The sequence below is a fragment of the Battus philenor genome, unplaced genomic scaffold, assembly GCF_028537555.1.
Source record: "Battus philenor isolate CCGP_79_NKW_IND1 unplaced genomic scaffold, ilBatPhil1.0.hap1 SCAF_20, whole genome shotgun sequence".
NCBI classification, from domain to species: Eukaryota; Metazoa; Arthropoda; class Insecta; order Lepidoptera; family Papilionidae; genus Battus; species Battus philenor.
The window spans coordinates 7426871-7438978 of record NW_027181683.1 but is presented as its reverse complement, the minus strand read 5'-3'; the positions used below and the strand labels follow the sequence as shown (position 1 = coordinate 7438978).

Below are 12108 nucleotides of genomic sequence, written 5' to 3'. Positions count from 1 at the left end.
AATTTACAGCCAATTGTGAACAAGCCACCCTCGTCAAAGAGGACGGATTATACTGGAGATAACAACCCGCAAATATTATAGACAGAAATATTGCTAGAGTTTCATCTGCCATTTCTCTCAGTGCTAACACTTTCTGAAGTTATAGTAATGTTAGATAATCAATGTCAACCTATATAAATCGAGGCTCGGCCCTGTCGAACGCACTTGAGATCATATACAAAATGCGTACTTAATGACAGCCCTTTTTGAGTAACTTGACTTAAGATGAGCGATGTTGGGGGAAAGTCCAAGTCACTGTATGGAACGTCCGTCCAAACAATTTAAAAGCTCGACAGCTCTTCCACCTGGTTATAAATAGGGCGAACGATCCGAGCCAAGTAGACTCACAATTTGGTACCTAAACCGAAGTTTAAGCTAATAGCCATCAGCACCCTATTACCTCGAACATAAATGACAGCAGTAATTCACTAAGAAAAAAGGTAAGGAAACTAGTAGAATTATATTTATTTGTTAGTATATCATCAAACTTAAAAATTTATTAAAACATTGAAAGAGGGAAAATATAAATTAAATAATTGAAAATATTAACTAGTAAGTTATCATTTGTTCCTTTTTACGCAGCTCCGGCCGCTGTTACCGATAAGTATTTGTATTCTACAATTGTAATATATAGTATAAAGCATAATGTGGGAACGTTTGTCGATAAAATTGTTTTGTTTACTAGTTTTATAATATAACGTTAATAAAAAGTCCATTTTTGTTTTGTGTTAATAATGAATACCAAGATAAAGATTTGTCTGTGATCTTATGAATTTAAAAAGGACAGGCCAATTTTTAAAACCAATTTTAAAAAAAACTTTTCATCTCAAATATTCTAATAATTTTCCTAGGTTCATTAATGAACTTTTATCAAGATAATATGCATAAATTATATTAAGAATTGTCATGTTACTTCTACTAATCCTAATAGTTCCATGTGTTGTAAAATGTCATTAAACTTAGTTTAATAAAAGTTTAAGATTCTTTTGACAGCAACCGACTGTCAACAATGAGGCAAATATTAGTTTACAATTTAAAATGACTGGAATACAATTTTGTTTATCAAATTAATTATAAAATCTGTAAAGAATACTACTTTATTGATAAGTTTTCATAATTATTTAAAGTATGTCTGAAACACCGTGCTATATTCTTGATAATGGTGGTTATACAGCGAAGGTTGGATTTTCCACAACCGAACCTAAAATTGTCCCCAACTGCATAATGAAGGCTAAGTCGGAACGTCGGCGTCCTTTTATTGGATCACAAATCGATGAATGCAGAGATGCATCTGGGCTCTACTATATTTTACCTTTTCAAAAAGGATTCCTTGTTAACTGGGATACTCAAAAGACAGTGTGGGATTACATTTTTAGCAAAGAATGTTGCCCAGTCAACTTCAGTGAAGTCCCACTTATAATAACTGAACCATTGTTTAATTTTTCGTCTATTCAAGAGGCTATAACAGAAATTTTTTTTGAGGAGTATGAATGCCAATCACTTTTAAGAATAAATGCTACTGATTTAGCAGAATACCATTATAGGAAACTTAATTCAAATGAAAGCACTTTAGTAGTAGATTCTGGGTATAGTTACACATATATAGTACCTTATATAAAGGGAAAGAAATACAAAGAAGGAATCAGAAGGATAGATGTTGGTGGTAAAGTATTAACAAACCATTTAAAAGAAATTTTATCCTACCGGCAGCTTAATGTTATGGATGAAACATATGTTATAAATCAAGTAAAAGAAGACTCCTGTTTCGTTTCCCAGGATTTTATGGCTGATATGGAAATTGCCAAAAAGAGAGGTATGTTTAGTATCAAAGATGTGTAATCAATTACCTGCACAATCTTGTCATACTGTTTTTTCGCCCTATTGGTTTGGCACATGAAGCACAATTACACCAAATAGTGTTGATACACTTAGTTTTAACCCTTAATTAGGCGCATTAAGAAAATCACTCAATTAGGCGCATGGGGTCTTAAATGACCCCAAAAAAACATTGAGAAAAGAGTATCAAAAAGGAATAAAACTTAATGGATTTCTATAGTATTTAATAAAGTTCTTTAATATACTTAACTTTAAGAAACAAATACTTACTATGACATTAAAAATATTTAAGAAAAAACAAAAACAGTAAACCTCTCTTTAAAATATTTTTTTTGGCATAGCCAAGATCAACTTAAGAAATAAAGTTTATTCAGCCTCATCAGCAGAATCTTCTGTTCTGCATCCGACGCAGTAAATCCTTGAGTGTTGCTGACAAATAAATTTACAACACTTGAAACATTTTGTTGGCACTTTTTTGTTGTCCTTTCTAGGACATGATGAAAAGCACCCGCGCTTAGCTTATCAATCGACATAAACTGTCTTGTTCACATTATAAATTTCATGGAGCCGTTTTTTTGTTGTCGCTGGTACAGCACGTACTTGTATGCGACATTTTTGTGATCTTCCACAATTCTCGCAGCTATTTTTTTTAAGAAAATCCGTCTTGTGTATGTCAAAGTCTTCTCAGTATTCGCTTTGTGTATGACAAATGCGTCGATGCCAGATATGTTTATACTCCAGTAAATGTAAAATAATATTTTGTGCTCGGGTCCTTACTGCGTTCAATGGTGGTACTTTACACCATTTCTCTTTCGGGCCATATCTCTGAGTATGTCGAGCTAAAAAATAATTATCTTCCGTTGATACAAGGATGTCTTGGATATGTTCAGACTCCTCAATTTCGCTTTCTGAATTATAAGCACTATTAATGACAGCATCGTTTAAAGTTTCGTCTTGCGAATCCGAAGCAGCAACATCTTGCCCTTCATCAACCACTTCATCCAGCCATTGCAATACTTGTTTGTCGTTAGGCATTTCAATTCAAAAAAAAGAAAAAACAGAAAAAAACTCGAAAATACGTAAAGAAATCATACCGTATCAAAATACACACATACAAAGATAAATAGTAAACAATATACTAATATGAACACAAAAAAAAATCACAAAAGTAAAAACTTACCTTCGCCAAAAAATGGGACGTAACTGGGCGCATGGGGTCAGCTCTCTAAAGGACAGCGATGTGTGCGCAAGAGTTAATGTTCTGGATGCGACTAATTTGCGTACCCCGCGGGGAGTTGGGAAGCTAGAAAGAGCGTCAGTACGCTCTGAAGACTGTAAGCCATTATTTTTTGAATTTTAAGTGGCCCTGACCCCATGCGCCTAATTAAGGGTTAAGGCAATTTTCATAGCCTACTTCCTTCCTTGTTACTTCAGATATTATAGGCTTGAGCTGTAGCTCCCCTTGACAACCAATTGGAAAAACAATCAAAATCAATTACAAAACTCTTACAAATACACACAGGTTGACTTGTTGTTGAACACTGAATTTGATTGCTTTCTATTCATTATTGATTAAAATATGATTTAATAATTTTAAACTTCTTTACATTACTTAATAACTAAATGTGCCCACTTTGCATGGAAAATACTGAATGCTTTTTGGGAGTTTAATTCCATAAAATCCATTCTTGGTCATTTTTATGAAACCACAAAAATTATTCTGGTCAAGTTTTGAACCTATAATATCTCTTAATAACTCCTTGGGAGTGGAATTTCATATTGGTTTTTAGCTGATCTTTATTCAGTGAATATTCCACCAAATTTAAAACCTCAAAGCCTTGGTTTGAAAGATATTGTGATGAATCTGTACATGGTAGAAATATCTTTCACATGTCAAGAATTCAGCTGTTTCAATGAAAGATATATTTCCTATCATAAAATTCTTCATCATCATGTCAGCCGATAGATGACCTCTGCATCGATGCATGGGGGAGATGTATGCCTATCCCAAAAATTGCCATGATGACCAATCTTACAATGCCTGCATTCAACAACTTTCCTGATCTTGATTATGTTGTTGGACTCCTAGTGACAGTCCACTTAAACATATTGTATGGAGATTTGTTGCATTTAGAAGTAACAGAAAAATGTAGTTTCACATTTATTTTAAATTGTATAATATTCACAACATTTATTAATTAAATTAAAATTCTTGCTTTTATAGGTACAGAAAATACAATAGTTAAGGATTATGTGCTGCCAGATTACACAACGATTAGACGAGGATACTTACGTGAAATAGTAAAACCAGATGAAGACCTAGAACAACAAACTCTTCGCATGAACAATGAAAGGTTTTCAATACCTGAATTGCTTTTTCATCCATCTGATGTTGGCATTCCCCAAATGGGAATACCTGAAGCCATAATTCATTCGATAGATGCTTGTCCAGAAGTAAATAAAGAGAGTTTATTGGAAAATATAATACTGTATGGTGGGTGCACACTTTTCCCTGGATTTAGAGATAGAGTATATAGTGAAGTGAGAGCTTTTGCACTAGACTTGTATAATGTTAATGTTTCTCTTGCTGACAATCCTTTAACATATCCCTGGGAAGGTGGGAAAGATATATTTAGGGACCCTGAATTTTATTCTTTATGCATGACTAAAGAAGAATATGAAGAGGAAGGAAAAGCATTGGCGTTTGAAAGATTTGATATATAACGGCGTAAGCGAGCTAGAAAATCTTCGGAGTAGATTTCTAGCTCGGTAAGCTTGAGTGGGATGTGTGGACATTATGATGTCTGAATATGTGAAAACTGCTATGGTTATGTGAATTTGAAAAACTAATGAATTTTATGATATACTTAGCTTATAGCTTGCCAACAAATCTTTGTAAGCATTTTCATGGCTGGTAGCTAGTTCAAAAACAAAAATATGTTATGAAATTCTATTTTTTTTAATAAAAAAAAACAAAAATAGCCAGATACATATTTATAATATACACATACTTTTAATGACATGTTGATGTATGTTGGATTTTTTTTCTCATGTAAAGAGATGCATCTAAAATGTTGGGAACCTAGGATTTTTGAATAGAAATTTAAAATGTATTATGCTACTCTACCCCAAGAATTTCAATCCACTTTTTTGTGTTTTATTTGAAATGCTATTTTTTTTTGTTGTCATAAACCCATAGGCTGTGTTTTTGTCAAGGTTATTTATACCAAACTTCATGTCATCTGTACTTTTATACCAAATTTAAGTTTCATATAAATGAAAATACTTGTAATTTAAATAATGTTTGGTACACATAAATAGAAAAAATTTAAATGTTACTTATATCTTTATATTTAAATGTAATAAAATATCACTAGTATTCATTAATTTTATTAGTGTAATAAGGCATATATACATTAACTTTCACATGCCCAGTACTAAATGTACATTTAACTTTAAATAAATGTGACAAGAAATATGTTGAAGGATATTATTAAAAAATAGTGACATTTCTATAAGCAGTAGAAAATGTAATTGCTTTGTGTTAATCTTGTTTGATACAATTATTTTAAGTTTTTTTTTATAAATTATTCACGAAATATTAAAGCTAAGCAATTAAACTAAGCCTTTATCTTATTTCCATAATAGGTTTAAAATAATCAAATGTTAATACAATAAAACGTTGGAGTGAAATGAATTGGGGACTGCAAATCATAAGAACTAGATAAACCAACTTGTAACCATTTTACCACCATTTTAAACCAATAAAATATTAGTTTAAGAATAAAGTTCACAAATCAAGCTCAATTTACTTTTTTAACCAAAAAGACGGATCTTCCTCCAAATGGCAATTTAACACTGATTACACATATTAGCCAATTAAATGTATGTTCAGTTTTTTTTAATCAGTCCACTAAATTATGATTTTTGTTTTAAATTACATGAAAAATTATATTGAAAAAGAAAGTGTCAGGGACAGTAAATAAAATCTTAGCTGGTATGAAAAATATTATATATAGTATTGAATAATTAGTTTATCCTGAAATTCACAGAATTTATTTTTAGGAATGAATTTCACACTAGCAAAGAAAATTTTAGTGTATTTTTGTATTTAAAAAGACCAAACTTTTTAGCACAAATAAAAGCAAATGCTATTTTACTAGTTTTAACAAACTAAAATGATACTGTAAAATAGATTTACTACATATTACCAAAATCTCCAGGATAAATAAAGCAAGCCCTTTCACTCAATAATACTAACTGTTGTGTTATTAAAGCATTACAAACAAGTTTATTCTGGTTGATAACTTATATTCATTCTTCATTATACCAAATATAATGGTAAATTAAAAACAAAAAGCTGTCTTCCTGTTATGTTAAAGTTCCAAAATATAATTTTAAAGAACTTCTGCATTAAAGACTTAATATTAAATTTCTATTCCATGCCATCAGCCGGTGACCGCACATCATCAATCTTGAGAATCATCTTAACGAGTTGTGTCGCGAGCGCGATCTGCTGTTTCTTCGAATGGAGAGACTCAATAACATTCATTGCTTTCATGTCATTTGAACCTGCAATTGAATATATTTTTTGAAGATATTATGAATAATAATACAAGTATAAGATAAAAAAAAGCATTGGTTTCAACATAGAAATATTACCTGAACCCATGCAATCTACACCAAGATTGTTGTTATTCTCAGCTACCTGTCTTGCTTTTACTTCAGATAGTGTGTCTATTGGAGACAAACCACTGTAAAAAAAATAATTAGTAAAGTCCAATGAATAAACTATGTTTAAATTATGTATATAATATGACGCCATAACCGCATTGTAAAATACCTTAATTCAAAATGAAAGATAATCATTGTGTACTTATATTTTATAGGACTGATTGAAAAGGATATATTTGCAAGTGGTCTTTTATTGATAGGCTTATATGTTGTAAGTATTCACCTATTCTCGGCCAAAGCAAGTGGGATGGCTTCTAGAGCATCTGCAAAGCCTCTGAATGAATACTGTTCGAGGGACGACAACTTTTCAGCAGCGCGTGCAACTGCCAATGAACACGAAATTTCTGCAGCGCCTCCGCCATACACCACGCGAGAATCCTAGAAAACCATTGCATTATTACGTATATTTTTTACATTTAAAAGAGACAAGCAGTGCTACCAAAGCTAACTAACAAATGTGATACAACCAAAGCTTATGAAAAAATATTTTGCATCTCAGTTAGTGGTCTAGGTGACTAAGTCAAAATAGTCAAAAGGTTAAGAAATCTCATACATGCACATAGCATATATTAGTTTAACAATAGCATTAAGCTTAAAGGGAACTAAAGGGGGTAAAGTCGAGAACACTTACTTGTACAAGACTTCGCACAATGCAAAGTGCATCATGCACAGAGCGCTTGGCTTCTTCCACAATCATCCGGTTCCCCCCACGAACGACAGCGGTGACCGCGCGTGAGTTGGAACACTGCTCGATGACCAGCATCTCGTCTTTTGAAGTTCCGAAAGCTGCAAGGGTAAATATAAATAATATTTTCATTGGTCCAACAAAAATACAAATGAATTCCAAATATGCCAATGCATAACTGATAAGAACTTACTAAGTTCCCGAACAAGCCCACAAGAACCAAGTTTGTCAGGAGTGAGTTCTTCAAAACGTGGTACAATACGGCCACCAGTAGCAATTGCAATTAACTCCATTTCAGGTCCATGCACCCAACGTACTGCAGGCAAGCCTTGCGATAGCAGCAAATGGTTTGCTTCATCATCAAAACCAAATTGACAAATGGCTAATGTTGCACCTGTGTCCTGAATTTTTTTTTAATTTAACAAATAAATTTGCAACAGTAAATAAAACTAACAGAAACATATATACCGAACAGTTATATATTTCAGTGTTAACAATATACAAATAAACTCTAAAACAATGTAAAAGAAGGATACTTCAGAACAGACTAAGTGATTTCATAATTTAATCAGTACACTACATGATAGATGAAGGCATCATCAGTATCCAAGAACATAAATTTTATATTGAATTTCAAATAATAATAAATTTATCATTATTGTCATGATACATGACGACTTGAAGGCGCCATATTCAGATTAGAGGCATAACCTCCCCTTCAACCCATTGACAATAAATATAATGTAATAAAAATTATAACCAGAAAAAATTGATTAGACTCTAGATAGTTAAAACATTCATAGGAAACATTATTTTTTAGGAAACTCAAAAATCCTTACCTTAACTCTGCGAACCATTTCTAAGAACTTATCTTGCTCATACTGACGTAACTCTCTGTATTCCTCAACAGAACCTACATGCAACTTGTGCGTTGTTTTTGGTTTCGGTGGCTCAAAAGGACAAGTAAGTATTGCTAATTTTACATCCTGAAATTAAATAAAAAATTTAAAGTTTACAGTATCATGCTACTTACTACATAGTAAGTAATAGCTGCATATAAATGTTAAATAATATTTAATACATTACTAGGCTAACAAGATGTAATTTTTTGTCTCATAGTTTTAATAAGGTAATTTTGATTACCCTGAGAGTTAACAACAAAAATAAGTTCATTTCTCTCATCTTATATATATATATATATATTGATTTAGTTTTGTAATATTCTCTATGTTGAGAGAAAATCTATAATAATTATAATGGACAAATAACTTTGGTAGGAAATCCAAAAAAATTTCTATGTCCTATCAGTGTTTTCTCCACACATTCGGGATCTGATGATTCATGAACTATGTTGAAAACAGGATGATAAGATATAAAAGTAACAATTAATGACAATTTTTGGCCATTGCAAATACTAAATAATTTGCTCAGTCTGTCACCGGATTGCATAATATTGTTAAAAAAAAGGAAGAATTATATAGTATATTATATTTAAACAGAACAATTCTGTAATATTACCTTTAATACTTTTGGCATCTGCGGATGGCTCATAGTCTTGTCAATGACAACCCCACGCACAAGCATAGAGTCCTCCATTCGACCCCCAACTTTACCCTCAACCTTGATCAATTCAAAATTGACATCGCGTTTTTCGAGATCAGCTACAGTCAGCACAGCCTAAAGAAAAACACAAAAAAAATTCATAGCAATTAATTGATTAGTTTTGCTAAATTATTTTTGACAGCTTAATGTCTGCAACTGTATGTCACTGCTTTTATGCTATTTTGCATTTGAACTAGACCACTTATAAATTCTGATAATTTTTTTAAGATTCTAGAGGCAACCTAGTGACTAAAAAATAGTGCCAGTAACACCCAGGGAACAAATAGGGACTTACAAATAAACAGTCTTAAAAATTATTTCTGTAAAACTTACATCAACAGCAATCTCCGCCATCAAACGGTGACACTTCACCACTACTTTACTGCCAAGCGTTGTCATAGCAACTTTTATAAGATGCTCTCTTGTATCCTTATTCACAGGGAATGCCTCACTTATTGAGTCTAAATGTGCCAGAGCTGTTGCAGCAGCCATTTCAAATCCATCAGCAATGCGAATAGGATGAATACCTTTATCAAGAAGTATTGAAGCTTGTTCCAAAAGAGCACCTGCAAGAAATATAATATGTTTATAATTTTTAGTTAATTGATACACCCATGTTGGGAATAACAGCTAATCTTAACAAATATTGGTTACTTCATACATACAGAGGTTAGAAAACCTAACTTGTGTATTTTGTGTGTATTTTGTTAGGCTCATTGTTCATGACATGTTTCAGAAAACATGTGAGCTTGTAAATGCTGTGGCAAAGCTACAGGTCATGACAATGATCAAGATCTACTTAGTTGGGATTTTTCTGGGCAATAGACATGTTCACTGTGTTGTGTGTATTACATATATAGAAAACTAAAAAGAAGAGTGACTCACTGCATACATACACAAAGTTTCACCACCCTTATCAATAAGCTCCCTACATGATCTATTTAACATTAATAACTAAGCCTATGGCATATCAACAATTGATTTTAATAGAGAGTAAATGTGTGTGAACAACAAGTTTTAGTACTTCTGTAGGTAAATTATAACTGTGTGACTTTGATAATAATAGACGGGCACTTATAACAATTATATTACAATTCATTGTACATATATGCAGTGTCTTAAAAAAAAGAAACAATAATGTAACAACAAAGAAGTACAATGTTTGTAAGTCTATTGAAAGATTCCCATCTTTACATTACTTAACATATCTAAAAGTTAATAGACTACATACCAGCTAACACAACTACACCAGTTGTTCCATCACCAATTTCATCATCCTGACTCTGTGAGAGCTGCACCATTAGTTTACCAATTTGATGTTCCACATCCATCAGTTTCAAAATTGTTGCTCCATCATTAGTTACTGTGACTTCTCCATCTTGAGATACCATCATCTTATCAAGACCACGAGGCCCTAGAGATGTCCGCAGTATGGTAGCTATTTGTTGAGCAGCTTGAATATGAGACTGGAAAAAGATTAATAAATTTCAAGTAAAAATATTAATTAAAATCTTGGTACACACTGTGCCAATTAGAATCATTTTTAATTTTTGTTTTTATTAACCTTTTGTTCAAACAAGTTTACTGACCTATTTATGCTTGTTCCAAGATAATACTTAAGGTTCAAAGCCTTTACTTTTGGGATAAACCAGCTGTATAATGTGAAAGACTGACATGAAATTTTATAGTAACAAAAATAAAAAATCTATACAAACTCAAAATTTTGAATATAAGAAAATAAGTACAGATAAGGAACATTTTTAAAATTGATTGAACATGATTAAATGGTAATTTTTTTTGAAAAAAGGTATTTTTTAATATCATTAAAGGTGCATGTAAAAATTATAAAAAATGTATTCAAATTCCATTGTAGATGTATAAAGTGATAATGAATTAAATAAAAGTTATAATAAAAACTTAATAAACCTTACATATTTTTATTTAACAGAACAACAGAATTCTGAAAATGGAAATTAATGTATACCTCCAACAAATCTTTGAATAATAAAAGAGAGTCGCAGTTTTTATTGAATTTATGAAACTATCCCTTTTTTCTAATTCAAGTTTATTTTTACAAATATGTTTTCAAATGACCCGAAAATGAATCATGTGACTCAGAACATCTGTTTCTTTAAATGTCAATAACTCTTAAAATATGAAAATTTTTATATTACATTCTATTTACAAATGAGTTATTGATATATTATTTTGATATTGAAGCATTAAAATAAAAGGCACGTTCATAATTATCTTTTAAATTAGAAAAAAGCATTTTTAAAATTACAACGTAAAATATAGACAAAACAATATTCCTAAATACTATGGATCAATAAAATATACTCAGCCAACTATATTTCAGAGATGTTTCCACAATTTGAGCTGAAAGAAATTGTGGAAACTTAAGTTAGTTTTAATAGTTACCTTTAGAGCATCAATACCGGTAAGCCGTTTTTGTTTTTCCTGGTCTCTTAAAATTATAAATGGACGCCCAAACTCATCGAAAGCAACAGTTCCCGGGAACATGGCCATTTTTAATAAATTTACGATTGCAGACTCAATAGATGATTATGGATATAATTTTTAATGGCTAATTCTCATTTATTTTCAGCTCTTCAAAAAATTTGACATTTGAGTTTGACATTTACTAATATGGTACAGACTAATAAGAAATTGTAGAGTATTATTACTTTAGTACCTACGCAAAGTAAATAAAGTTATTGATAAAGTTGAATAAAAATAGCAATTTGTTTATTTTTTCAAAAAACTGCATTTTTTATTAATGCCATCTTTAATCGCTTTCTATCTTGTTTTGAAGTCACGACTGCAGTCCTGATGTGTAGAATATTGCATACAAGCCTAATAAATTCGGCAAACGTAACAAATACTTGTTATAAAAAAATTCAACGGATGGGTTATAGTATTTTCCTTGTAAGCAATGAGTATATTACGTTATTTTTTTAAATACAAAGTTCCTATATTTCCCACGTACAGATTGTCATGGTGTCATGGGACAATAATTATGACCTCATCAATAGGAAAGCGTGAATTCGAGTGTTCATAATCTGATGTGACAATTAAGACAACGACAATCCATATGCAAACTTTAAATACCAACGAGCGTTCGAGTTTAGTTTCGTACAAAAAATTATTATAAGTAACAAGTATTAATGGCGACATTGGGTAAACAATGAATATGGTGTGCGTTGGAGAGA

At 31.4% G+C, this 12108-nt stretch overlaps 2 protein-coding genes across 2 annotated transcripts; one reads left to right on the top strand and one right to left on the bottom strand.

Annotated features, from left to right (window-relative positions):
* The first annotated feature begins 1041 nt into the window (after positions 1-1041).
* Positions 1042-5616, top strand: Arp6 (Actin-related protein 6). Its single transcript, XM_068765704.1, has 2 exons — positions 1042-1852; positions 4100-5616. Exons 1-2 carry the CDS (start codon positions 1168-1170, stop codon positions 4597-4599), a joined length of 1185 nt encoding a protein of 394 aa, XP_068621805.1. The 5' UTR covers positions 1042-1167; the 3' UTR covers positions 4600-5616.
* On the bottom strand, positions 5288-11535 carry CCT5 (chaperonin containing TCP1 subunit 5). The gene is made up of 10 exons (XM_068765703.1): positions 11318-11535; positions 10128-10362; positions 9230-9462; positions 8813-8971; positions 8134-8280; positions 7488-7695; positions 7241-7395; positions 6833-6987; positions 6538-6629; positions 5288-6447 (listed from the first exon to the last, which is right to left on the bottom strand). Exons 1-10 carry the CDS (start codon positions 11423-11425, stop codon positions 6311-6313), a joined length of 1629 nt encoding a protein of 542 aa, XP_068621804.1. The 5' UTR covers positions 11426-11535; the 3' UTR covers positions 5288-6310.
* Positions 11536-12108: the final 573 nt, after the last annotated feature.

What these genes read in the sequence shown, in the direction of transcription:
- Arp6 (XM_068765704.1), top strand. Translation starts at nt 1,168, where the DNA reads ATGTCTGAAACACCGTGCTATATTCTTGATAATGGTGGTTATACAGCG. An exon ending in GGAAATTGCCAAAAAGAGAG is followed by an intron (nt 1,853 to 4,099) that starts GTATGTTTAGTA and finishes TTGCTTTTATAG; the next exon opens with GTACAGAAAATACAATAGTT.
- CCT5 (XM_068765703.1), bottom strand. Translation starts at nt 11,425, where the DNA reads ATGGCCATGTTCCCGGGAACTGTTGCTTTCGATGAGTTTGGGCGTCCA. An exon ending in TGGCGGAGATTGCTGTTGAT is followed by an intron (nt 8,972 to 9,229) that starts GTAAGTTTTACA and finishes GTTTTTCTTTAG; the next exon opens with GCTGTGCTGACTGTAGCTGA. An exon ending in CTTGCTTTGGCCGAGAATAG is followed by an intron (nt 6,630 to 6,832) that starts GTGAATACTTAC and finishes TTTTTTTTACAG; the next exon opens with TGGTTTGTCTCCAATAGACA.